The sequence below is a fragment of the Salvia miltiorrhiza genome, unplaced genomic scaffold (genome assembly GCF_028751815.1).
Source record: "Salvia miltiorrhiza cultivar Shanhuang (shh) unplaced genomic scaffold, IMPLAD_Smil_shh fragScaff_scaffold_21, whole genome shotgun sequence".
NCBI lineage: Eukaryota > Viridiplantae > Streptophyta > Magnoliopsida > Lamiales > Lamiaceae > Salvia > Salvia miltiorrhiza.
This window is the reverse complement of record NW_026651446.1, coordinates 521,072-548,450: the sequence shown is the minus strand read 5'-3', so window position 1 is coordinate 548,450 and position 27,379 is coordinate 521,072. Positions and strand designations below refer to the sequence as shown.

General features: G+C 36.2%; 3 protein-coding genes and 2 long non-coding RNA genes across 7 annotated transcripts; 1 reads left to right on the top strand and 4 right to left on the bottom strand.

Moving 5' to 3' along the window:
* Positions 1-6,831: 6,831 nt before the first annotated feature.
* Positions 6,832-9,360, bottom strand: LOC131002814 (uncharacterized). The gene is made up of 5 exons (XR_009094421.1): positions 9,107-9,360; positions 8,300-8,351; positions 8,140-8,207; positions 7,106-7,172; positions 6,832-7,026 (listed from the first exon to the last, which is right to left on the bottom strand). It is a non-coding gene; the product is annotated as an uncharacterized LOC131002814 (long non-coding RNA).
* Positions 9,361-14,436: 5,076 nt separating this feature from the next.
* On the bottom strand, positions 14,437-14,790 carry LOC131002807 (uncharacterized). The gene has a single exon (XM_057929274.1). The coding sequence runs from the start codon at positions 14,788-14,790 to the stop codon at positions 14,437-14,439; it is 354 nt and encodes a 117-aa protein (XP_057785257.1).
* A 250-nt stretch (positions 14,791-15,040) lies between these two features.
* Positions 15,041-15,622, bottom strand: LOC131002806 (uncharacterized). The gene has a single exon (XM_057929272.1). The coding sequence runs from the start codon at positions 15,620-15,622 to the stop codon at positions 15,041-15,043; it is 582 nt and encodes a 193-aa protein (XP_057785255.1).
* A 3,979-nt stretch (positions 15,623-19,601) lies between these two features.
* Positions 19,602-21,139, top strand: LOC131002817 (uncharacterized). The gene is made up of 2 exons (XR_009094422.1): positions 19,602-20,372; positions 20,948-21,139. It is a non-coding gene; the product is annotated as an uncharacterized LOC131002817 (long non-coding RNA).
* A 1,610-nt stretch (positions 21,140-22,749) lies between these two features.
* LOC131002811 (ubiquitin-conjugating enzyme E2 11-like) lies at positions 22,750-26,325 on the bottom strand. Of its 3 annotated transcripts, none has more exons than XM_057929279.1 (5): positions 26,148-26,325; positions 25,195-25,292; positions 24,521-24,648; positions 23,619-23,723; positions 22,750-23,281 (listed from the first exon to the last, which is right to left on the bottom strand). In XM_057929279.1, the coding sequence occupies exons 2-5, from the start codon at positions 25,262-25,264 to the stop codon at positions 23,138-23,140; spliced, it is 447 nt and encodes a 148-aa protein (XP_057785262.1). In that variant the 5' UTR covers positions 25,265-25,292; positions 26,148-26,325; the 3' UTR covers positions 22,750-23,137. The 3 variants fall into 3 exon arrangements, with proteins under 3 accessions (XP_057785262.1, XP_057785261.1, XP_057785263.1); XM_057929278.1 differs by having other exon boundaries at positions 26,163-26,316; XM_057929280.1 differs by having other exon boundaries at positions 25,908-26,165.
* Between the last annotated feature and the right edge of the window lie 1,054 nt (positions 26,326-27,379).

The window sequence follows — 27,379 nt, the reverse complement described above, 5'->3', positions numbered from 1 at the left end:
CATGACGATTCTTCGAGCATCTTGCACAAGATCAATCTCTCTGATGATCTGTTTGTGCTCCCTAAGGAGATTTTCAAATCTCGTACTTAGGTGTTGATACTCTAGTTATGTTTGATCATATCTGCTTGTTCCTTCTGACTGTGAGTGGGTTGGACTCTGATTTTCTTCTGGAAAGATGAATCTATCTTCGTCATCAGAATCCAGTGTCCCCATCTCAAGTCCATTGATTCCTCGAAAGTATGTATGAACATAGTCGCTGGAGGCTTTCTTGTTCCTGTACATTGAAGAGAAAACACGGAGAAACACACAGGAAACAGGAAGAGAACACGGAGCAAGCAATCTCAAGAGGAAACTTGAGAAAAGAATTTGATCAAAAACAAAATGCCCTCATTAGGATCTAGTTCAATTTGAACCTAATCAGATACAGAGTGTTCTTGCGAACAACCTGCTCTGATACCAATTGTTAGGTCCAGAGGGTCTCGAATAGGTGTATGGAGGGGGATACACCTATGGGCTATTTTTCAAATCCTCAATCAGAGGGATCTCAGTCAGAGATCAAAACGAAACTTTGCATGCAAACACAGACTCCTGTTTTACTGAAAACAGTTTTGACCAAATAGGGTTGACGACTGATACTGAAAGCTCTTCAATAAAGAGTTATCAGTTAAGTTGTTGGAACTTAACTGATGCACGTAAGGGCTTCAGTCGTGTTTGCTAAGACAGAGATGATAACACTCTTATTCCTGACTATCAAAAGATAGATCAGTTAGACTGATATCATACACAGCGGAAATTAAACTTAGTTTTGCAATTGCCTTGGTGGAGCACGTTGTTGGTTATTAGGTTACTCTTTGCAGTTAATCAGTCTTCAGTTTATCAATAGAAATAACACAAGTAAGAATGTAAACTGAAAGCTGTAAACAACACAGAGACTTTTACGTGGTTCGGAAAAACCCTTTCCTACATCCACGGTTGGTTGATCAGACCAACAATCCACTCCGCAAGTGCTTAACAGGTGCACTGCAAACCAAACCGTGTGCTTGCCGGGTGCACACAACCGTACCACTGAAGAAAACCCTTCTTCAGGACCCACGCTTCACTCGCGTCGGATTTCTCTGCTCAACACAACCCGTGGTAAGACTTCGCACTCAGAGTCAGAGTACCTTCCTGAACTCCGAATCACTCAAACACTCTTTGGGAGGGAGGTTTGAACGAGTGCCAACTTTACTACAAAGAACAAGTTCTTTGAAGCAAGTTTGACCTTTGGCTTCTGGGTAAACAGAGGTTTGCCTAAGGTCTAAGAGAATGTGTGTAATCAGCAGTGACTGATTTTGGCTTTGGAATTCTCTTCTTCGATTCAAGCTTTGGGGAGATTAAGCTTTAGGTTGAGTAGTAATTTTGGCAGAGCTTCAGCTTATGTCGTTGAATTGGTGAAGGTTGAAGTGATCCTCGAGCGCTATTTGTAGGAGAACTCTTGAATAGATCCGTTGGCGTAGAACGTCATCAAGATTTCTTCCGTTGGAGAGCAATTCGAATTTGGGCTGAGGCTTCAATCTTCGAGGTTCCTTGTCTGGGTGGAAACGGCTCTTTTGATGGATAGGAGATGTGACATCTCTGAAAAGTAACCACCAGATAGGAATTACCTCTACAGAGATAAAGATATCCTGAGATCTCTGCATTTAATGCGGCTGTACTTTGTGAGTACATGGCTTCCTCTTGAACGTTGGAAGATCAGTCCTAGGAGGAATGTTCAACTGATACTTGACTTTAGTATCAGTCAATTGCGCGCATTAAATAATCAGTCTTCAACTGATACTTCAGTTGGTATCTGCAGTCTTCAGTCTTCAGTCCTTCGTTCTTCAGTCTTCAGTCTTCGACACCGCAAGCTAAACTAGAAACGAATTCTAACACTTGAGTTCAAAAACGATTCTAGTCTATTACAGTTAAGACCTATGAATTTTGGTATCACCAAAATAAGGGTTAGGATATTCCACAAGGTTCCCAACAACAACTTTTGTGGTTGTCGGTAAGTTGCAGCTATATCAACTGTCGCTAAAAGCTACAGTGACGACGACAAAACATTGCCACTATAAATCTAATTATTGTGACGGATGATGTTTCCACTGAATATGATTAAATTGTGATGAATTTATTTTTGTCACTAGAAAAATAATAATTTATCTTCTCTAGACTTAAGTGACAATAATCAAGTTATACTTATTTCTCATGTAAGATGAATTGGTGAAACTAGTGACAATTATCCAACAAAGTAGAATTACTGATATATGCCAAAACTACAATGCTAATGCCTATAATTGAGGACAGTTGCCAAGTAGAAAAGGGTTGATGAATAGTTATAAGAGATGCATTACCTGAAACAAAATCAAAATAAAATCTGAAACAATTAACATTCCTGCTAACTGACTGTTGCTCTCATCCCATAGAGGCACAACTCTCAGCCCCTAACAAATTATACCAAACTTAGAGTAAATATCATAAGATACTCAACACCTAACAGAAAATAAACCATATAAATGCTCTAGTTGAACAACTAAATAAATAGCATTCATAAAAGAGATTTGGAGCAAGTACAAGGAGATTTAGCAAAAGCAATTAAATCTTGTGGAAGCACTCGTTCAAATCCCACAACTAAAACATAGATCTCACCATGGATCATAAGCAGCAATCTCTTTTAACTTCACACAAACAAGCTCACTGCCAACAGAGCAGAAAATTGCATTAGGCACAAGACCAAGAAGCAAAGCATAAGTACATTGACTAAGATTCATTAATTTCACCCAAACAAAAGTTGATACTGTCAAAATTATAATTTGATTTAAAATAAATAGACTGACATACGAATAAGCACATCATTCTTGTAATTTATTTTAGTTCAAAGGTAAATTCCTGCTATATAGCTCTCATCATTTACCTCATAGAAAGGTAATGACAACAACGAATGAAAAGAGAAGTTCTATCACTTGGTGCAATTACATGGAAGATCAAAAGTATATAATGAATCAATTAAGGAATTAACCCATCTTAAATCAAGACTTATAAGAAGGATAGCAATATTTGTTATGTTCTAGAGGGGTATGACACGTAAAACAAACAAGGAAAAAATATGAAGAATAGATGCACCAAATATTTGGAAAAGTATTCTAATATGCTAAAGTAGGACAACTTATGGCAAAGTATACTCATTATCTTGCATATCAGTTTTGTTAATATTTGGGTTTCCATCATTAACACCACCACCAAAGACCTACAATTCAAGAAGAAATGAAACGATATATAATTTGCATGAAGTAAAAAAAGAAAAGAAAGAGTATATAATCTGAATTGTAAAAGATATGATGAAAATCATTCTCTTCTTCCAATATCAAAGTCGTGAATATGTGAAGCTAGATCAAGCTATTAAACTAATCCCTCCATAGGTTTGCAACCTCATCATTTTGCTCTGTTCCCTGTCGATCATATTCACATGAATCAGATCCCAGCAAGACATCAAATAAAAAATAATCCTACTGATTCCTTTCCATGTACCAAAATCTAAAATCTCAATTTTTGCAATTGCATAAACTTCAACGAACAAATAGGATATATGAATATTGAAAGTGCCTCATCTATTAGTAGATTTCTCCTGATAAAATTCTTAAAACGTATAGGAGAAACTGTAATACCCCAATTTTCATAAACTTTTCAATATAAAATCTTTGAAAACTAATAGATAAAAATAAAATTTCTTGAATTATAAAAGTTTAAATCAATTTGAAATCAACTTGTCAAAACTAAAGTAGTAACATGAAATAAAATGATAAACTAAAAAAACAACATGTTTCAACTTAAATTTCTATGGAAATACTAAATCTCTAGTCATTCTCGACTTTCATGGCCACCTCGACTCCAAAACTGCAAAACTGAGAAAATAAGGGGTGAGCATATTGAAAATATACTCAGTGAGGAACATAACAAAATATTCATATATGTCACATATATAATTAAATCACATTATCATACTTGCAAACATACGCCAAGAGACTAGAGCCCCTTGACAAACATAATCATATTTTGAGTCGATGGCTTAAGTCCCATGACCAAACACATACATAAATCAATGGCTTAGGTCCCATGATCGATCAATGGCTTAGGTCCCATGATCACACATAACATAGATCAATGGCTTAGGTCCCATGATCGCACATAACATAGATCAATGGCTTAGGTCCCATGATCGCACATAACATAGATCAATGGCTTAGGTCCCATGATCACACATAACATAGATCAATGTCTTAGGTCCCATGATCGCACATAACATAGATCAATGGCTTAGGTCCCATGATCGCACATAACATAGATCAATGGCTTAGATCCCATGATCGCACATAACATAGATCAATGGCTTAGATCCCATGATCACACATAACAACATAGTCAAGGATGCACGTAAACAAGTAATCAACGCGATAATAAAACATATATAACCATATGAATAAGTGTAAAATCCCTCACCTTAAAGTCGAAGCTAAATAAATCAAATCCGGAATGAAGGTCTTAATAGCGCCGCACCACCAAAACTTGATTTCCTGCGAAAATCTGACTCCAGCTCAGATCTTCTGCTTACACGTTTCTGGCCCTCTCTGCTCTCTCTAAAACCCTAATTAATTAGTGTGTCCGTCTCCTTTAGGGTTTGAAAATAGATCTCATATTTATACTAGTTTTTAAAGAGTTCTAGTTCTAATAGGAAACAAAAATAATACTAATAATAATAATAATAATAATAATAATAATAATAATAATAATAATAATAATAATAATAATAATAATAATAATAATAATAATAATAATAATAATAATAATAATAGTCTAGATAAAATTAATGGTGCATATCTATATGTATCATGTAATTATTTAAAAAAATAAGCTATACAAGAAAATACTATTAATTAAACTTATAAAATAAATCTAAATTATCGGGGTGTTACAGAAACATCACCACATACATATTACACTGATAGTAAGGAATTGAGGATAGCATCACACCACACATTCATAACCAACTCCGTTCAACAAATTAGCCAAATACGTAAATTCGTTAAATTAAGCCATATTTGCCCATTATTCAGCTTAACGCATCAATAATGAGTAACTCTCACTCACAAGTACAAACTCAAACATCAATTTGCCGAATTCAGCAAGAATAAAAAGTAAGAAATATAATTAGGGCTCGATTTTATGGATGGGACAGGAAACTTAGCTTCGAAAGGGGAGAATTGCGGCTACCCTGCTTTGTAACCAAGGAGAGCGGCACGACGATGACCTTTCGACGCACGACAGCTCTGGAGGATCGACGGAGGCGGCAGCCTGCAGGCCCTCACCTGCTCGGCGGAGAAATGTAACAGCAGCGAGAGATAGGGGAAGAGTCGAGAGAGAGCTAGGACTCGGTTTCTATTCTCTTCGTGTGTGAGGGAGATCTGTTCTTGAGAGTGAGTGAGAGAGGTAACGAGAGAGCGGAGGTGACAACCACTCGCCCGACCATTCACTAGTCTTCCAGTTGCAGCGGCGACGGTATTTCTTTCTATGAAAGCTAGGGCTCAAAATCGGAAAGGAAAGGGGAGAAGAAAGCCTCCGGCGTGGAGGCATCGACAACGCCGGAGAGAAGGGCGCTGCGTTGCTGGATTTCGGCTCAGAGGAAATTAGGGCTCCCCTTTTGTCTTCATCCGTGATTTCTGAGAGAGAAGAATGGATTATGGGAAGAAGTAGTCAAGGAGCGGCGCCCTCGGCCAGACACGGCCTCGCCGGAGCCGGTGGGAAGGCGGACAGAGAGAGGATTGCGGTGTTGAGCGTGATGGAGAAGATAGAAAGAGGCTAGGTCCGATTTGGAGAAAATTTTGTGGGGGTTAGGGTTTTGATTTTTTATAATATTATTAAATTTAAAAATAAATATAAAAAATAATACATAACACTTTTGAGACGCTCATATATAACGGTTAAAACAACCGTTATAAAAAGATGTTCATAGATAACGGTGGGCTTAACAGTTTTGTAATACCGTTATGTATGTAATTAATAGATAACACACAAACATAACGGATTAACTCAAACCGTTATCTAAGCTTATGGACAACACTACATAGATAACGATTTTTTGTCAAAACCGTTATCTTTTCCTAAAATGCGCTCATACATAACGGTTTTTTAAAAAAACCGTTATGTATGAGGTGTTATGTATGTGCATTTTTGTAGTAGTGTAGCCACGTTTCAAGATTGTTACAATAGTTTTTGTTTGCAGTGACATGATATTGTCGTCACTATAATTATGTAATTTAGTGACATGATACAAACGTCACTAAATTTTCCAGTTAATAGTCACAATGTATTTGTCGTCACTACAATTTTCTCATTTAATTAGTGACATGATTTTTACAGTCACTATATAAATCAGCATGTAGTCGCATCCTTTTATCGTCATTAAAACGTAATCATTTAGTCACATGTCATAATCGTCACTATACATGTATAATTATAGGAATTATTTTAAAATTAAAAACTTCTTTAAGAAAAGGGCGTGATCACGTTTATTTCTAAAAAAACGAATTGTAAAATTTATGTAGAAGCTTCTTTAAGAAAAGACGTGATCACATTTATTTCTAAAAATACTAGATGGAATTGCAATATTGATGGGGAAGCTTTTTTAAGTAAAGACGTGATCATGCTAGTATGACAATATTGTTTCATAAGATGTTGAAAATTTTAAGCGTGATCACGCTTATATTTTTTTTTCCTGCTTTTAAATTTATAAATATAAATAAATTGTACTCCACATACTGAAAATAACAAATCATCCAACATCTACAAATGAATTCCATTCTTTTATAACATCTCCCAACATCTAAAAAGCTACACCATAATAGTATCTTTCAAATGACAATCTTACATACAATACCCACACATCATAATATTTCCAATAAACTTTCAAAAGCCATATCAACAGGCAAGAACTTCTCCATATAACATGTCAATCTACAAGTCAAAGAAAACTAGTATATTAACAACTTTACATTAATGTAACCAAAGAGTGAAAATAAACTAATCAATCTACCTCTTGCAGCATTAACCTATAATCCCTCTCTTGCTGATCGAGTAACAGTTGTGAGCTTTAGCTAAACCTGTTAAGAGAAACAAAAGTTCAATTTAAGAAAGGAATCAAATTTTTAAAAAAAAATGTTGTAGCTAGAGGAAGATTCTTATTATGTAACCAATATTAGTAACATAGAATAATGCTACAGTATAGAGTTTGACCAATAATGGCATGAATCTTGTGGTCCAAATCAAGGTTAGTACTGTTAGCAGTGGAAATTGATATGATGATCCGGGAATATTGTCTCCACCCAAGATTAAGTGTTGTGTATGTATTACTTTACTATCTATAATAAGGACCACCATGCACTGTACCAGACTTTGATGACAAATTAATCATAAATTAAGTACATAAACAAGTGTATGACACAAAACTACTCATAACATAGTCTACAAAGAAGTATTGAACATTTCAAAATTATGCTCCATATACTGAACGCATTTAACTGTAAGAGCAAAGATAACAATGATAACTGTAAGAGCAAAGATAGCAATAAACCTGCAATTATTTCTCACATATAGCAATTAACCTGTACTTAGCAATTTCATAAAAAAAAAAAAAAATAGAAGTTCACCTTACGATATTGCCTTTTCACATCTTCTATAGAGGATGTAAATGGAAGGTTAAGGTACTCAAAAGCATTTAACTTGAAACATGAAAGAATCATAGAGTAGCCAAACATTATATGATATGTTAGTTGTCACTAATATATATAATTAAATCAAATGAGAATGGACATTAAGAAGAGCTACTAGCAGAAAAACCAAAATATATCTACCTATCCTAATCAACATGAAAAACCATCAAGTAATCTACAGATTTTTCAACTCTTACATTAGATTCGTTGTTTCTCTAGAAGCTGTCCCAAACTATATGAAGCAAAAAGAAAAAAAGTTCAGATTGTATGAACCAAGGTCATAACTTCTGCCAAACTCATTGATTATCAGATTGCAGAACACATTTAAGATACATGGTTTGGGGCGTTTGCTGCTCACCCTATAACAGCAGCATCCATTATTTCAGGATGAGTGAGAAGCAGCTCTTCTAGCTCCGCTGGTGCAACCTAAAAGCACACGAAACGGAGAATAATCACATCATCACATAGTGCAACAAGTGAAGTAGAGGTAAGAATTCTCTCAAGGTGATGATGCTTACCCGAAAGCCTTTATATTTGAATCATGGAGGACAAACTCATCCAGAAGGACATCTAATTCGAATTAGCAACAACCAACAGATGATTACAACTTCCACTCGAATTGTCACAGTCTCACAAATAAAAAATGTATTACTGGGTGATTAGGCAATTATCAAAAGGTAGAAAAAGTTCGTAGCAAACAAAGAAAATGAGAAAACCTTAACAGTAACTTATCAAATCTGAACCTTATCAGTGCCCAAATGCCTAACCCTCCATAAATCAAAGTAACCGTGTGATAACAGTAGCAAATAATCAAGGCACATAACTGACATAGAGTTAAAATCACAGAGTCATTTCTCAAGCAAATTCTCAAATTTAGAATTCACGTAACTTTAATATGAATTTTCAAGCAATAAACCCTAAGGCTGCGTTTACTTTGATGGATAAATTTATCCATGGAAAAGGATGGATAACACAAATTTATGCCTTTAAATATCTCTTTTCTTTTCCAACATTAACACAAAAAGAGATGCTCACCATTTTTCTTTCCTTATTTTCACTTCAAAGTGGATAATATTATTCCTCCATTTTGGTGTGATAATATTATCTATCCTTGAAGTGAAAATAAGGAAGGAAAAATGGTGAGCATCTATTTATGTGTCAAATGTTGAAAAAGGAAGGAGACATTTAAAGGCATAAATTTGTGTTATCCATCATTTTCCATGATAAATTTATCCATCAAAGTAAACGCAGCCTAGTAAGATTTCAAATATTCACAACATCAGTAACTATCACAGAGAAAGGAGATTTCAAAAATTTAATCGAACCTGGATAAAGATTCAATCAAAGCTAGACAAGTGACGAGGCTGAATTCATGTCAGGATAGGTTGAAATTAGAGAGTCTAAGTTTCGCCGCCGTTTGTATCTGGTAGTTCGCTGCTGTTGAAATCCTAGCGCCGGCCCTGAGAGACGACGTCGTATACAGCATCGGAGAAATCTCTGCGTGCTTGCGTATTCTCAGGGAGGGGGGCGGCATGGGCGCGAGGGTTGAAGTTTGAGAGAGGGGGGCGAGACGACGAGTTGAGCCTAGGGATGGCAGTGGATCTTGGACCCGGTCCAGATCCGTGGATCCAGATCCGTTTTTACGGATCTGGATCTCAATTTTTTGGACCCGACGGATCTGGATCTGGATCTGGATCTCAGTTTTGAAAACGGATCTGGATCTGGATCTTGAAATTTTAGATCCGGATCCGGCCCAGATCCGACCCGTGGATCCGTTTTATTTTATATATGTTTTTTATATTTTATATTTAGTTTACTAATAATATTAACTAAATTAAAAATAATAAAGAAATTATATTTAAAAGAATAAAAACTAAAAGTAATTAGATAAAAGTATTTTGTGTTATATTTTTCATGATGGAAATTAGATGTTGTTGATTTTGTGAATTTTGTTTAATTTAATTTAAAAATAGTAGATCCATGGATCTGGACCCGTGGACCCGCGGATCTGACGGATCTGAATCTGGATCCAAAATTTTCAGATCCACGGATCTGGATCTGGATCTGGATCTGGTATTGGTCAGACCCGGTCCAGATCCGGCCCGTTGCCATCCCTAGTTGAGCCCGATGAAGTAGATATAAAGTTACTTTTAATTTTTACTTATATTGTTGTTCTCCCACCTCTCTCTATATATATAATACGGCTTCGTTTGGTTCATGTCTAGGGATTAGCATGTATTAATATGTTGCGGTTAATTAAACAAGAATACAGTAGACTATATGGAGAAATTTTCGGCTAACAGTTTATATAGATAAACTTCACGGTATTTTGGTATCGTATATTAAGCTATGGATAAGGGTTAGAGATTATTGTAGTATATTTAAAAATACATGTTTGTCCTCCTAATAAATCATAAATTACCATCATTTACGTGGGATTAATCCCACTAAAAAATCTCAGCAATATCGCATAAAAAGAAATATCGCAACGTCAAAGACACAGAAATACCGCACGAGTTCTGTAAAAAAAAAAGATACCGCAAGAGACTAGGGTTCCAGATCAGTCACGACGTCTGTGGCAGCCTATTTTGAGTACTGCAGCATCGAAAGCACAAGAATATGAGTTCCGGGACGCAAAGTGAGTATCCTAGTTCATGGTGTATTTTTTCAGACCAATATTTGATGCATCCCATTTTTTTTTCTGCAATAGTTAATGAATGCCTTTGTTTTTTTTTTTTCTCGATTTTTTTGTTTCCTAACGTTATCTCTTTTTGCCTTTTGACTGTTTTGAGATTTTGGCAATCACATAACATCTAGCCATTGAAACTTTAGGATTTTTTAAAGAGTTTCATATTTTTTTTCGTTTGCAAAGTGGGAGAGGTTTTTGACTTTGAAGCAAGAAATATAAATTGAAAAAAGTGAATGTACTTACTGTCATTAGGAGTTCGGGAAATATTTTGTCCTTCTATTTTACTGCATCAATCCTTTGTATCGGTAAAGCAGTAATCAATATGAGGGATGAAAAACATTTGATGAGGTTATGGAGTTTTACCATAATAATTACATTGATGCATATGCATAATCCTTAAACTCTGCTAAGATATCCAATAGGGAGGAGGCTGATCCTATATAAATCACTCATAAGGTTATTCATAAATTTGTACAACGATATTACTCCCTCCGTCCACGAAATGAGTACCCATATTTCCTTTTTCGTCTGTCCACGAAATGAGTACCCATTTCCCTTTTTGCCAAGTGTACCACACACATCTCTTTAATTAATACACTCAAAAAGTGGGACCCTTAAACTATTCACACTACACTCCATACATTTCTTAAAACCCGTGCCGTCCACAAATGGGTACTCATTTCGTGGACGGAGGGAGTATTATAAAATTGTAATGGGTTAATATATTGTTCATGTGTATGAGTGTCTTGTGGTTTGCTCTCTGCTTCTATGTCATGTTTTTGCAGTCTTCACTAGTTGTCTAGATTCAAAACTTGCACTTTGGGAATTCTCCAGGAGGCGTCCAAACAAAATTATGGAATTTAATTGATTGATGCAATATTTGATGCTCACTTTGGGGGTCCCTGTTTCGCAGGTCGTGCCTCCTCTCTCGGTTTGCTTGCATTCGGGATTGCATTATTGTCCATTTCCCTGGATGGCAGGGCATGCAGTTGTCTATGGCGGGTCGTATTTGTTTGGTTACCTCGGTCATTCAGAGTGCGGCAGTTTACAGCATGCTGATTTACAAGTGGCCGGCTAAGCTTCTGCATGATTTGGATCGTGCCTGTCGGTCCTTTATCTGGACGGGGGCAACACCACTTCCAAGCCAAAGTCTTCGGTGGCTTGGAATCATGTCTGTGCTCCTAAGGCTCAAGGTGGTTTGAATGTCAAGTCCTTTACCCACATCAGTCAGAGCTTCATGCTTAGGTTGGGGTGGTTGTTGATTACTTCAGACTCTCTGGGTTTTCAGTTGTTTTGCGGCCTCGTTCCCCTTGGTTTTCTTCTATGATCTGGTTGGGCATGCGGGACTCTATCCGTTCTTTAGTCTGTGACACGCATTTCTCTATCGGCTCTGGTTCTACCATTCTTTTTTGGATGGATAGCTGGTTAGGCTACAAGCTCGTTGACAGGATTGAGATTCCGGTTGCGGTTCACCATTCTCTCGTGCAGCCGATCTCGGACTATTACTTTGATGACTCATGGCATTTCACTCTGGATTTCTTGTAGGCTTTTCCGGATATTGCTTTTGACATTGTCTTTATTCCTATCAGTGGTGGGGAGGATCGTCGGGCTTGGACTCATTCTCATTTTGGTGAGGTTTCCTCCTCGCTTGCCATGGATCATGTTCGTCCTAGTTTCCTGTCGGTGGATTGGGGCAAATGGATTTGAGCACCGTTTATTCTGGTGCGCCGGTCTATCGTTACTTGGCGTGTTATTTTGGGTCGCCTCTCTACGGCCAATTCTATGTGTCGTTCTGGTTACATTGGTCCGGGTTGGTGTCCTCTTTGCAGGAATGCGGGAGAGGATATCGACCATCTTTTTTGGGAATGTGCTATTGTTAGACATGTTTGGAGCTCCCTCTTCACTTGGTTCAGGGTGGATGGTTCGTCGATGTATGATATTGGGAGTTTGATCATTTGGGCTATGAATGTGCCTGCTAGTAAGCAGGTGGATAATCTTTGGCGGGTTGGTGTTATGTCTACCGTTTGGAGCCTCTGGAATCTCCGTAACAGAGCTGTGTTTGATGAGGCTCCGATTTCTGCGGTGGCTCTGACGATTCAGGTCAAGGCCTTCATTCTGGAAGCCTCTCGTTTCAGTTTGGTGAGATGGCTAACTCGGTTGAGGAGTTGCTTATTCTTCATGGTCTTGGGATACCGGGTAGACCTCGACGTCCTATTTCCTACTTATATGTGTTCTGGCTTCCTCCTCCTCATCCTTGGCGAAAGATCAACATTGATGGCTCGGTTCATGGCTCCCCTCATCTCATTCATACTGGTGGGGTTATTCGGGATTCTTAGTCTGTTTTGGGTTGCTTCTATTTCTCTGCTGGCCGTGGCTGCGCGTTTGAGGCTGAGCTTCTTGCCCTCATCATTGCTTTGGAGCAGATTGTGGTTCATGGTTGGGATTATGTGTGGATCGAGACGGACTGCACTTACATGGTTGATCTTTTCCGTTTTCATTCCAACACGGTCCCTTGGAGGCTCTTCAGCCGTTGGAGAAAAGTACTCTCTTCCACTGCTGGTCTTCATATTATTATCACTCATATTTACAGGGAAGGGAATCGTGTTGCTGATTTCATGGCCTCTTCGGTGGAGGAGGAAGGTTTCTGGCCTTTTGCGATTCTGGATATCCTCCAGCTGGTTCGTGACGACATGAGGCTCCTGCCTTATGTTCGGATTGTCACTTGGGGGAGCTATGTTTTCCAGGGAAGTTTATGTCCTCTTCTTACTTTTTTGTTTGTTCTCTTTTGGTTTGAGGGTTGTCTCTTGGTTCTGCCTGTCTTGGGTGATTGCCCCTTCCTCTCGGGTTTTTCGAGCCTCTCTCGTTCCTTTGGTTTAGTGTTGGTTCTCTTGTGGCTCTAGTTTGTGTTGGTTCTGGTGGTTGGCCTGGTCCCTTTTGTTCTGCAGTTCTTGAGTTGTGTAAGGAGTCTAAGGTTTTGGTCACAACATCTTGATAAGCAATTCATGACGTGATTTGTCCAGTAAATGCTAGCAGTAGTGTTTTCATTGCAATAGGCTTACTATCTTTTCTCTGGTTTGTATGGGTTGATTATATTTTGAGCTTTTGGTCTCTGCTCCTCTGATGGTCTCCTCATTATGAGCATGGGAAACCTCGCAGGAAGTCTTTGGTTACTTCCAATTGCTTCATCCCGTGAAGATGACCTTTCAAAGCAAAGCTTTTGATCATTTTAAGAAAAGAAAAGAGATCTGATTATAAAAGTAATTGCATTAGGAGATTCACTACTAGCGGAGAATTGGGTCTGATCGGATTTATTTGTATTATCTTGATGTTGCTTCTTAATGTCTTAGCTCTGCACATTTCTCGCGACTGGTGGTTACTTGAGGGTCTGGGTTTGGTTGGAGACTGCTTGGTTGTTGAGCCTCTTGGGTTCCTTCGTTATCCTGAAGGTGGATGTAGGGGTTTGTTTGGCCTTGTTAGAAAGGGCTGTCTCCCTTGGTAGGCGGTCTGTGGCGGTGTTCGTTTCTTGTTTTTTTGCTTTGTCTTGTTTTCCCTTTTTTCTCCCGTTTTCTCTTGGTTTTGCAGGTTCTTGTGTACTTGGCCTTCTTGTCTGGGTGCGGCTGGCTTCTCCCTCTGGTTTGGGTTATTTTTGTTGCGTTGTTTGGTGTTCTCCCGCCTCTGCTACTGTTCCGGTGTTGGGGCTGTGTCGTTCGTCTGTCGACGGCTCCTTATTTTTTCTCTTGTTTTGGGTTGAGGGGGCCGGGCTGCCTAGGGGCAATGGTTTGGCCGGAGCTTTGGAGGCTGCCTTTCCACCCCTTCCCTAGGTTGTTTTGTTTGTTGTTTCCTCTTTTGCGTGGTTTTTTCCTTTTGTGGAGTTTTTGAGCTCTCTTTCCTGAGGCTCGACCCCTTGTCTGCGCATGTGCTTTCAAGGTTTTTTCAAATTTTCTTTTTTTCAATAAAATTTCCATTTTAGCAGCTCGAAGCAAATCGGTGTTGCTCGAGCACTCTTGGACGAGTCACTGCTAGACACCCCATGTCCTGCGTCGTCATCTCTCCAATGGGCAGCTCTTTCTCAACAATCATGTTGTGGAGAATGATGCAACACATCATGATTTCCTTGAGATTGTCGACGTACCAACCCCGCGCGGAACTTTGAATGATTCCCCATCGAGCTTGAAGCACTCCAAAAGCACGTTCGATATTCTTTCGTGCCGATTCTCGCATCTTCTTGAACTTCGCCTCCTTTGGATTGGTCGCCATCGGCGGACTCTTGACGAAGCAGCGCCACTCCGGATATATGTCGTCGCACAAATAGTAGCCCATCTGGTAGTAGCGTCGGTTGACCTCAAAGACCACCAGTGCCGCCGTTCCATCCAACACGTCGGAGAAGAGAGGCGACTGGTTCAGAACATTGATGTCGTTGTTCGAACCAGCGACACCGAAGAAGGCATGCCAAATCCACAGATCGTGGGATGCAACGGCCTCCAAGATCAAGGTGGGCTCTCTTTGATCACCGCGTGTATATGCGTTGTGCCATGCCTTTGGGCAATTCTTCAACGCCCAATGCATACAATCAAGACTCCTGAGCATCCCGGGAAATCCGTGTCGCGCCTCGTGTATCTGAAAGGCGTCCGATGTCCGCCTGCATAGGACGTCGAAGATACTCGGCTCCGAAAGCCCGGATGACTGCCTCGCAGAATCTCTTGAGGCATAGACACCCCTTCGTGTCGGCGACCTTGAGATACTCGTTGAAAGTATCCGCACTGACGCCGGTGGCTAATTGGTGGATAGCCGTCGTGCATTTCTGCAAAGGCGTGAGAGAGTCCCGACCTCGTGCATCATGGCTCATCTGAAAATAAGTATCTTCACCTTGAACAGCCTCGACGATGCGCAAGAACATCTCCTTCTGCATCCGAAAATGACGTCGGAAAAATGTAGGCCCATTCGTCGGATTATCGTTGAAGTAGTCTTGCATAAGACGTAAATGGGCAGCCTCACGATCACAGTGGACGTATTGTCGATGATGAACAACACGTTCCGACGCCGGTTGGGAGTACATTTGAGCAAGCAATTGTTTCTGCTTATGGATCTCATCGATGATCGTCTGCGCTACCTCGTTGGAGGAAGACGACGAATTATCATCGAACCATTCCATTTTTTGAAGAAAAAAGATAGGAAGATTGAAGGAGAAATGGAGGAAGATTGAAATAGAGAATTATTTGTGTGTATGAATGAAGAAATGAGTGGATGTATTTATAGAAGGGGGAAAAAAAAAAAAGTGGGACAAATGGCTATGAAGCTGTTGGGCTAAAAAAAAAGGAAAATGGGGTGAACTGCTACTTTGACCTTTAAAATTCATTTTTTTAAATAGGGGCGCGTGCATAGCACGCGCGTTCAAAAACGGCTATCAGGCCAAGCCTGATCTATCATGCCTCCCTCGAGTCCCTTGTGGCTGCAGTGTGTGACCCGATCTTGGGGGTGACTGGAGTCCCCCCTATCGGGTCCCCACTGTGGGTGCTCTTATAAACTCTTATAAAACTATATTTATAAGTTCTAAGAGCATCTGCATTGGGCTACTCGATGCCCCTTACTCGAGTAACCCATACTCGAGTAGCCCAAGCATCGAGTAGCCCAATGCAGGGCTTGCCTACTCGAGGGCTACTCGTTTGTTCGAGTATACTCGATGCCCCTTAAATAGTGGCGCGTATTCTACATGCGCCCTTATAAAAAAAATTAAATTCAAAATTTGAAACCAGTGACTTTTGGCATAATTCATTTTTTTTTTTCCGGTCAATTTAAATCAATACTTCCCTTCCAATAAGCACCAATGCTTTATATATTTTCTCTTGTCTTTTCTTTTCTTTTTTCTCTTCTTTGAAATTATATATTTTAATGTTAGTTTTAACTAGCGTCAAACTCGTCGAAATTCGACGGGAATCATTTTATGTCATCATTTATAATTATTTTATATTATTTTTATTACTATAGCATATGAAATAGTTTATATATAAATTATTTCTTTAATTAATTTGATATGATCAAATTAAATTAGTAATACAATATTTGAAATAATATTAATCTTAATCACTTTCTCCAATTAAATGTAGGTTGTGATAATAGAAATACATTTTTATATAAATATTCATTTGATGAAGTTTATAAAAAGTTGATGTCGGATTGAAGATTTTAGAAGAAAAAAATATGTAAATTTAAAGTATGATATGATGTATGATTGATGTGTCGCATCTGCTGTTAATCGTATATCGATAATATTTACTCTCTCCGTCCCTCAAACATTTTCCTTTTTTTTTTTTTTTTTTTCTATTTTGGTTCGTCCCCAAAACATCTTCCTAACATATTTTTGAAAACAATTTCACTAATTATTATTCTTACAATTTCACTTTTTGTGGGACTCATTCTCCACTTTACTAATTACCACTCTTATAATTTCACTTTTTGTGGGACCCATTCTCAACTTATCAAATACATAATTAACTTTTATTAAAACTCGTGTCATCCTCTCTTAGGAAGATGTTTGGGGGATGAAGGGAGGAGTATTAAGTTTGTTCAAATTCTTTAAGTTTGACGGGTAAGAAATAATCTAACTAAACATATGTCATCTGAGTAGCATCTCATATGGACCTAATAAAACCAGATAATCATATGAAGCTCTAAAGACCACATATAACATTTGAACGTCAAAGTTTTGAAAATCATATTCTTTGGAGTTTGAAATACAACATCTGAATTTTGAACATTATCTTGTATGGAGCTTGAAGATTATAACTTACTTGTGAGTATCATTTTCTCTAGAATTTGTGAAACTATAATTAAGTTATGAGAACAATCTCCTCTCAAACTTTAAACAACATCGTCAAATTTGAAATCATATTCAATCATATATATATATATATATATATATATATAGTTAATTATTTAAATAAATACATCTATATATAAACGTATTATATATATACATATTAATTTGTGAGTATGATGTGATAAACTTAAACTAATATTATATAATAAACTAAAATACAAATATAAATCATTTTTAGATATGGAAATTGAATAATAATTTAGGAAAAAAATAAGAATGAATGAAAATTGAAGAAAATTAAAATAGAGGGATTATACGGCGCCATGTGGGATAGGATTTATTTTGCTATTATATATATATATAGATAGATTGGGCATAGGCATGTATTTTATTTATTTATAAGGGATAATTGCGTGAAAATACACAAATTTTGCCAAAAATTCATATTTGACGCGAAGTTAGGATTTTACATTTTAATACACCAACTTTCGTTGTTGTCCAAATTTGATACGACTTAATTCTTAAAAATTCAAAAAACAACCCCTTTTTGTAAATATTATACAAAGACCCACTTGTAACACCCCAAATATTTAGATTTATTATATAAGTTTAATTATTAGTATTTTTCGTGTATAGCTTATTATTTTTAAATAATTACATGATACATATAGATATGCACCATTAATTTTATCTAGACTATTATTATTATTATTATTATTATTATTATTATTATTATTATTATTATTATTATTATTATTATTATTATTATTATTATTATTATTATTATTATTTTTGTTTCCTATTAGAACTAGAACTCTTTAAAGACTAGTATAAATATGAAATCAATTTACAAACCCTAGACATAGAAACTCGAAGCCAACAGTAAATTTTAGTCGGGTTTTGGAGAGCTGTGGGGCGCAGGAAACGTGAGGAGCTGGAGTCAGTTTTTCGCAGGAAATCAAGTTCTGGCAGTTTCGGGAGAACGGCCATAACTTCCTCCACAGAACTCCGATTCAGGCGAAACAGGCGGCCACGGAAATCTCTCTCGAAGACAAAGAAGTCGTATTTCTGGGCGAAATATGATTTGAGGACGTTTGAGGCTTCAAACGAAGGCTTGAAGCTGACTGATCTGTTCAGCTGCGAGTTTGACGAAAACTTTAGAAATTTCAAGAGTTCATATAGGGATGCGTTGGTAGAAATCATCAAAGGGAGTTATCAATTTCAAGAATTAGGTGAGGGATTTTACGCTTATTCATATGGTTATATATGTTTTTATTATCGCGTTTGATTACTTGTTTACGTGCATCTTATGTCTATGTTGTTATGTGTGATCATGGGACCTAAGCCATTGATCTATGTTATGTGTGATCATGGGACCTAAGCCATTGATCGATCATGGGACCTAAGCCATTGATTTATTGTTATGTGTGATCATGGGACCTAAGCCATTGATCGATCATGGGACCTAAGCCATTGATTTATTGTTATGTGTGATCATGGGACCTAAGCCATTGATCGATCATGGGACCTAAGCCATTGATTTATGTTATGTGCGATCATGGGACCTAAGCCATTGATCTATGTTATGTGCAATCATGGGACCTAAGCCATTGATCTATGTTATGTGCGATCATGGGACCTAAGCCATTGATCTATGTATGTGTTTGGTCATGGGACTTAAGCCATCGACTCAAACTATGATTATGTTTGTCAAGGGGCTCCGGTCTCTTGGCGTATGTTTGCAAGTATGATAATGTGATTTGATTATATATGTGACGTATGTGGATATTTGTTATGTTCCTCACTGAGTATATTTTCAATATGCTCACCCCTTATCGTTTCAGTTTTGCAGTTTCAGAGTCGAAGTGGCCATGGAAGTGGAAAATGACTAGGGATAAGGATTTCTTTTACATTGGACATTTTAGTTGAACTTATTAAGTTTTATTTTATTTTCATGTTACTACTTTAGTTTTGGCAAGTTGACTTTGAAATTAGTTTAAATTTTCTTTATAAACCAATAAATTTTATTTTCACTATATTAGTTCTTCAAAGTTTTTAATTTGAAAAGTTTATGAAAATTGGGGTGTTACATAGTGGTATCAGAGCGGGTCTACGTTCCTGTAGACTCGTGCTTTAAAAAAAAATGTTTTGCTTTCAAAAAGGTTTAAGTAAGTTTAAAAGGTTAGACTAGCCTAGTCATTCGAAACTCATGCGCTGCATCGACTCCAAGGTATGTGTTCTAATTGTTCACTTATAGTTATGGCAGTTATGATGTTTTACAAGATATTTTTTTTAATAATGTTTTTATGTTCTAGTACTATTATGTTTAGCTCTGTTAGAAATAGTTGTAATTGTGAAATTGTTTAGATGACACGAATGAAGAATGATTAGAAATTTCGAGGACGAAATTATTTTTAAGTGGGATAGGTTGTAACACCCCAAATATTTAGATTTATTATATAAGTTTAATTATTAGTATTTTTCGTGTATAGCTTATTATTTTTAAATAATTACATGATACATATAGATATGCACCATTAATTTTATCTAGACTATTATTATTATTATTATTATTATTATTATTATTATTATTATTATTATTATTATTATTATTATTATTATTATTATTATTATTATTATTATTTTTGTTTCCTATTAGAACTAGAACTCTTTAAAGACTAGTATAAATATGAAATCAATTTACAAACCCTAGACATAGAAACTCGAAGCCAACAGTAAATTTTAGTCGGGTTTTGGAGAGCTGTGGGGCGCAGGAAACGTGAGGAGCTGGAGTCAGTTTTTCGCAGGAAATCAAGTTCTGGCAGTTTCGGGAGAACGGCCATAACTTCCTCCACAGAACTCCGATTCAGGCGAAACAGGCGGCCACGGAAAGCTCTCTCGAAGACAAAGAAGTCGTATTTCTGGGCGAAATATGATTTGAGGACGTTTGAGGCTTCAAACGAAGGCTTGAAGCTGACTGATCTGTTCAGCTGCGAGTTTGACGAAAACTTTAGAAATTTCAAGAGTTCATATAGGGATGCGTTGGTAGAAATCATCAAAGGGAGTTATCAATTTCAAGAATTAGGTGAGGGATTTTACGCTTATTCATATGGTTATATATGTTTTTATTATCGCGTTTGATTACTTGTTTACGTGCATCTTATGTCTATGTTGTTATGTGTGATCATGGGACCTAAGCCATTGATCTATGTTATGTGTGATCATGGGACCTAAGCCATTGATCGATCATGGGACCTAAGCCATTGATTTATTGTTATGTGTGATCATGGGACCTAAGCCATTGATCGATCATGGGACCTAAGCCATTGATTTATTGTTATGTGTGATCATGGGACCTAAGCCATTGATCGATCATGGGACCTAAGCCATTGATTTATGTTATGTGCGATCATGGGACCTAAGCCATTGATCTATGTTATGTGCGATCATGGGACCTAAGCCATTGATCTATGTATGTGTTTGGTCATGGGACTTAAGCCATCGACTCAAACTATGATTATGTTTGTCAAGGGGCTCCGGTCTCTTGGCGTATGTTTGCAAGTATGATAATGTGATTTGATTATATATGTGACGTATGTGGATATTTGTTATGTTCCTCACTGAGTATATTTTCAATATGCTCACCCCTTATCGTTTCAGTTTTGCAGTTTCAGAGTCGAAGTGGCCATGGAAGTGGAGAATGACTAGGGATAAGGATTTCTTTTACATTGGACATTTTAGTTGAACTTATTAAGTTTTATTTTATTTTCATGTTACTACTTTAGTTTTGGCAAGTTGACTTTGAAATTAGTTTAAATTTTCTTTATAAACCAATAAATTTTATTTTCACTATATTAGTTCTTCAAAGTTTTTAATTTGAAAAGTTTATGAAAATTGGGGTGTTACACACTTATGTTATTATTTGGGACATTTAAACCAAAACAAGATATTTCCTTATGATGGCGCGGATCAAAGATTAAAAGAAAACATCATAAGGAAATATCTTGTTTTGGTTTAAATGTCCCAAATTATAACATAAGTGGGTCTTTGTATAATTATTTACAAAAAGTGGTTGTTTTTTGAATCTTTAAGAATTAAGTCGTGTCAAATTTGGACAACAACGAAAGTTGGTGTATTAAAATGTAAAATCATAACTTCGCGTCAAATATAAATTTTTGGCAAAGTTTGTGTATTTAGGTGCAATTTTCCCTATTTATAACATTTAGTTGAAGAATATCTTTTCTAAAAACTGAATTAACATTTGAATTGATTGCTTTTCGTGGATTGATTTATTGGTATACTTTATTTAAGTTTTAGTCACATTTGGAACAATCTCAATTAAGTGGGTATAAGGATTCCTATTTTGGATGTCATCATTTTATTAAGTTAAATTTTTCGAGTGAAAAAGATGGATTGTGAGGCATGATGAGTTCTTGTTGGTAATTGAGTGTATATATATAAGAAAAGTTGGTATGAGGTTGGGAGGGATTTCAGGCGTTTGAAAACAGACAAATGGATATGTAGGATTTCTAATTAAATGGATATATTGGATTTATCTAATAGTTTTATACAATTATTTAATAGTACATATACTTTATCTAATAGTTTTATATGATTATTTAACAGTATAGAATTTATCTATAAATTTATATGATTATTTAATAGTTTTTAAATGTAAAAATTGATTAGAAATGTATAAATAAATAAAAATGAATGAGAATTGAGGAAAATTAGAATGAAGTGATTATACGATGCCACGTAGGATAGGATTTATTTTGCTATAATATAAAAATTGATTAGAAATATATAAATAGATAAGAATGAATGAGAAATAAGGAAAATTAGAATGGAGTGATTATACGATGTCACGTAGGATAAGATTTATTTTGCTATTATATATGTAGGATTATGTTTTTTAGGATTTAAGTAATTTTTAATTTATGTCTTTAGGTTTTTTTTTATGCAAGTTTTAGGATCTTTATTTTAATACAATTTTAATTATTAGTAAATTATGTTATTTAAATTTATTCAATTAAACTTAAATGAAAAATAGAAAAATCAAAACTAAAAAAAATCAAGTAAGCTATCAAATAATCCCAATGCTGCCTCCTTAGTCAACGTGGTCCCCTCCTATCAAGTAGGCTATCAAGTAGGCACCAATGCGGATGCTCTAAGAGCTTATAAATTCTTTAAAAATTTAACCAAACACTCGCAACTTGAGTTTGCCAGACGTTTGCATCTGGTTTTGCTGAAAATATTTCAGCTTGACAAAGGATATCATTTTCTACATGTATCTTGGACATGTATTTTGGACATGCTGCAATAATCTAGAATGTAAATGCATAGCTCCATTTTATCCATACTACAAAAGTACCACAATGACTACATAATTCCATATATCATAATACAACAAAGACCATGCAATAATTTATAACCTCTATAATGAGAAATTACGATCAAAATTGAGATACAATGCCCGGCAGCAAACAATTTATAAACATGTCAATTTATCAGAGAGCAAACATTAATCCAATGGAGCAAAACCTATTCAGACATTCAAACGTTAAAAGATTCAGTGAACTGATTAGAAGATGAACAATGCCCAGCAGCTTCATGGCATAAACAATTTGCAATCATATCAAATGGCTAGGTAAAGCTAACGATTTATAGACATCAATTTATCAGACAGCAATCCAATGGAGCAAAACCTATTCAGACCTTCGAACGTTAGGAGATTTAGTAAACTGATTAGAACTTTTAGTGTCAGCATATGTTGTTTTTTCTACTATTATTACTACCACCGGCAATAGGAAAACGATGCTACTCAGTCCAACTCCAAATCAAGATACTTCAACCCATAGCATACTTCTGAGTCCAGGATCGTGCAGTATTCTCGTACTTGGCCTGATCGCTCTTGTACATTTGAGCAATCTCAGGCACAAGAGGATCATCTGGGTTCGGATCAGTCAACAAGGAACAGATAGAAAGCAGCACCTGCGCCATAAAAAACATGTAAGAGCTTGGCACCCATATGTTGCATATCATATCCAATCTATTTTTTCATTTGACCCACAATAATTTGAATAAAGTAAAATCCTGAAGTAGATCTTGCTAGATAGAAATTATCCATTCAAAACAAATTCAGAATACCATCACCAGAAAAATTATTTAAGTTGATGTACCATCAACATTTTTTCTAAGAGGTAGCCATAATGCAGTACTCTCATTATTATGTATATTCACAGACACTCAATTGTCGATGTCAAATAAAATACTATATGATTATTGGTAGTCCCAACAAAAGCCAATGACAAGTGGAAACAAACAATACCTTTGATATTGTGAGGGCAGGGCTCCACTGCTCCTTGAGAATATCCAGACAAATACTACCATTGCTGTTGATATTTGGATGGTAAACCTTAGTTTTGAAAGATACCTGCTCACAGATCATAAGTAAAAAAAATAAAATTATATAGCATTGTTTTCCAAAAATGACGCTACAAGTGAAGTTATTACAAGCCCATATGTGCAGCCTATCCCCATACATGAAATGCCAGAACAGTGTCCACAAAGCATAAAATCTTTGCATTAAGGGGGGCGTTTACTTTTGAAGATTAGCCTAGATAGATAAAAATATTATAGGCTTATCCCTTGTTCACTTGAACGGATTGGAACTTTGGGATATCCCAAGACCCTTGAATGCTATCATTTGAACTTATTTTGCTTGATTCATATCCCATTGAAAGGGTGAGATTGAAGAAATCCTAGTAATGAGGATAAAGATACTCAATCATCTATCTCATCAATCATGAAAAGTAAACACCCCCTAAAGATTGTGCAGATATATGGTCGTGATAGAATCCATTTCTGAACACCACTGGTTTCATATTTAAGTTGCCACACATATGACGAACAAAACAAACTAACATGACCCATACTCCTATTGCCACAACTTGAAGACAAACTCCCACAATATACATCTAAAAATGTCAGCATCAATGAAAAACCAGAGTGTCGACTGTTAATCTTGTGCAGGCGTACTCTTGGACTGTGTGTTATATATTAGATAGGCAACAGTGAAAAACCAAATGATTGATATTTAATCTTCTGCGGGCATACTCTTGGACTGTCCTATATTGGCATCGCTATGGCAAGAATCATGAAGAAAAAAAAAATAGCATTCACAGATAAAATGATTCCAAAAGACCCAAATAGTAGTCAAGGACAGGATACCTTTGGTGGTTTGAATGGATAATCTGGCGGAAAATGAATAGTCACAAGAAAAACTCCTCCAGCAAAAGGACTGTCTGGAGGACCCATAATAGTGGCTTGCCAGTGGAACATATCTTCGCCAACAGGCCCTGCATATAATGTTATGACAACATGTTGAGCTAAAAATAAAGCAAACCCACAAATGCTTGACTTCGGACGTGATAGATCAAATTTTTAGAGATGAACTTGGGTGAAAGCGATCTACCTGCAGCTATTTTAACTGCATAAACATGTGGCATGTAAATAGGCAAAAGACAACAGCATCTCTGAAGGAAATGTGCATAAACATAGTGACTAATACATGATTGACAGTAGCATTTGGCAGGAAACAACACAGATTACACATGAAGGCACTGAGATGGTCAGCCTATCTAACTCCCCTCCTGAAACGGTTGCATTTAGTTTTTATTTTGTAACCTATCTAACTCGCCACATGAAATGTTTGCAAGTAGTTTTTATCTATTAACCTTTCTAAGCCCCCACGTGAAATGTTCATTCTGATGTTCATTTTAACGTCCCACATCAAAATCACTAGCATAAAACAATAAAACAAACAAAAATAACTGCTACACAACATATAAAAATAGGTTTTCAAAATACATGAAGTAGGAAATCAGTAAAAGATGAATACAAACCAGCACTGCAGGCAGCAGGAGGGTCCTTCTGCAAGTCCTTCAGTTCCTTCTGGATTCTCTTGGAAGCCATCACGTCTTCTTATTCGAATTACAACCCCCTTTACAATAAAAATTTCCCAGAGACAAATCAGTCCATGAATGAAAAGTACAAAGAATGTCAATTAACAGGCAAAATCAATCCCCAAACCTCCCCTTTTATGACTATAAACTTTCACATGCTGGTGTAGTCAAGAAAAAATCAGCAAAACAAGAACAAATAAAACTAAGATTATGCTATATAGATAAATTATCCTCGTAAAAACAAATAATCAGTATTCTCAGCAGAGTTAGGCAGCTACTAGGCATTTACTGGTGCATAAAATACATTTTCGCACAAGCCTCAGTGAAGGTAAATTGTCCCAACCGCAGCATCGAATTTTCCTAAATGGAGCATCTCTTCTCTTTTCACTTTAAGAATACTACAGTAGCATACAAAACATCAAATTCATATTCATATGTATAAATATTGGAAAACAAGGTGGAAAGGAAAAAAAAAAAGCGAGTGTCAGTTATCGTCCTTCAATAAGCAAAATCGCGAATCATTATACCATATCAAGCTACCAAAATCAAATGCAACAAGCGAAACACCAATTCTCAGTCTATTCCCGGATTCCGATCAGTGTATAATCAAACGACTTAAAACATACAAATATCAGATAAAATACATTTAATACCTTCGCTTCAAGAAAACAAAACAAAAGGAAAAAGGCAAAAAAAGAAACAAAGAAGCAAATCGCAGCGGAAACCCTTTCCAATAAAAGAAAATCGAAAAAACGATGCGAGCTTCACATCACAACTCCAGAATCAAATCGACATGCATAATTATAGTAAATTCAACGGCGAAAAAAAATATATAGGATGATTTGAATAAACTCAAGAAACAACACATAATATTGAGAGGGAGAGAGTCTAACGTCTACAAACCAAACCTTGAGGGCGAAGAGGAATGAGAGCAAGGGTTTAGCAGGAGAAACAGCACCCTTTCCGCTTTGATTCCGAAAAATCTACGATTTGCCAACCTTTATGTAGAGGCGCCGCGCGTGTCCCTCTCCTTGACGGTGGCGGAAAGGGCCCACTATCTACACGCACGTGTGTTTGGAATAAATTTTTAAATAAAAAGTAGTTATAATAATATCTCTAGAAAATCAAACATTAGTACATTACAAGCTAAATATTAAAATTAAAAAATAAAGAAAATTCATATATATTTTAATATTATAGAATAAATAATATAAATAATAAAATATTACTCATTTGTATTGACCCCTTACTTTTGGACATGAAAATTAAGAAAATCTTTATTTATGAGTTAAGTAGGTGGAGTGTTTTACTTTTGCCCACTTAGAAGTCCTTATTTTTGCTATTTTAAGAAATGAGCCAATACAACTGGGACAGCCCAAAATGCCAAGGGGGCCAATACAAATGGAACGGAGGGAGTAAAAATGAAGAAAATTTCATGTAAGCACGTTGATAAATGTTGATAACATGTATATTTGTACCCGTTCAAATTTAAATAATCAAACACATTTAAATTTATAAATATAATAGTTGATAATCTATTATACAAATTTATATGCATTAATAATAAATAGCGTTAATAATAAGATATTAAAAAAAATGAGAAAAATCAACATAGGTATGTCATTAATATACAGACACCATTTTAAATTTATGAATTCGTGCATCTCCAAATCGATTAAAAAATGGTTATACTACTTGTAACACCTCAATTTTCATAAACTTTTCAATATAAAATATTTGAAAACTAATAGATAAAAATAAAATTTCTTGAATTATAAATGTTTAAACCAATTTAAAATCAACTTGTCAAAACTAAAGTAGTACCATGAAATAAAATGATAAACTAAAAAGTAACATGTTTCAACTTAAATTTCTATGGAAATACTAAATCTCTAGTCATTCTCGACTTCCATGGCCACCTCGACTCTAGAACTGCAAAACTGAGAAGATAAGGGATGAGCATATTGAAAATATACTCAGTGAGGAACATAACAAAATATTCATATATGCCACATATATAATTAAATCACGTTATCATACTTGCAAACATACGCCAAGAGACCGGAGCCCCTTGACAAACATAATCATAGTTTGAGTCGATGGCTTAAGTCCCATGACCAAACAC

Excerpts from the sequence above, each read along its gene's own strand:
- LOC131002807 (XM_057929274.1), bottom strand. The coding sequence starts at position 14,790 with ATGGGCTACTATTTGTGCGACGACATATATCCGGAGTGGCGCTGCTTC.
- LOC131002806 (XM_057929272.1), bottom strand. The coding sequence starts at position 15,622 with ATGGAATGGTTCGATGATAATTCGTCGTCTTCCTCCAACGAGGTAGCG.
- LOC131002811 (XM_057929279.1), bottom strand. The coding sequence starts at position 25,264 with ATGGCTTCCAAGAGAATCCAGAAGGAACTGAAGGACTTGCAGAAGGAC. Across the intron at positions 24,649-25,194 it reads TCCTGCTGCCTGCAGTGCTG|GGCCTGTTGGCGAAGATATG; the intron begins GTTTGTATTCAT and ends CATTATATGCAG. Across the intron at positions 23,282-23,618 it reads CTGCCCTCACAATATCAAAG|GTGCTGCTTTCTATCTGTTC; the intron begins GTATTGTTTGTT and ends TTTATGGCGCAG.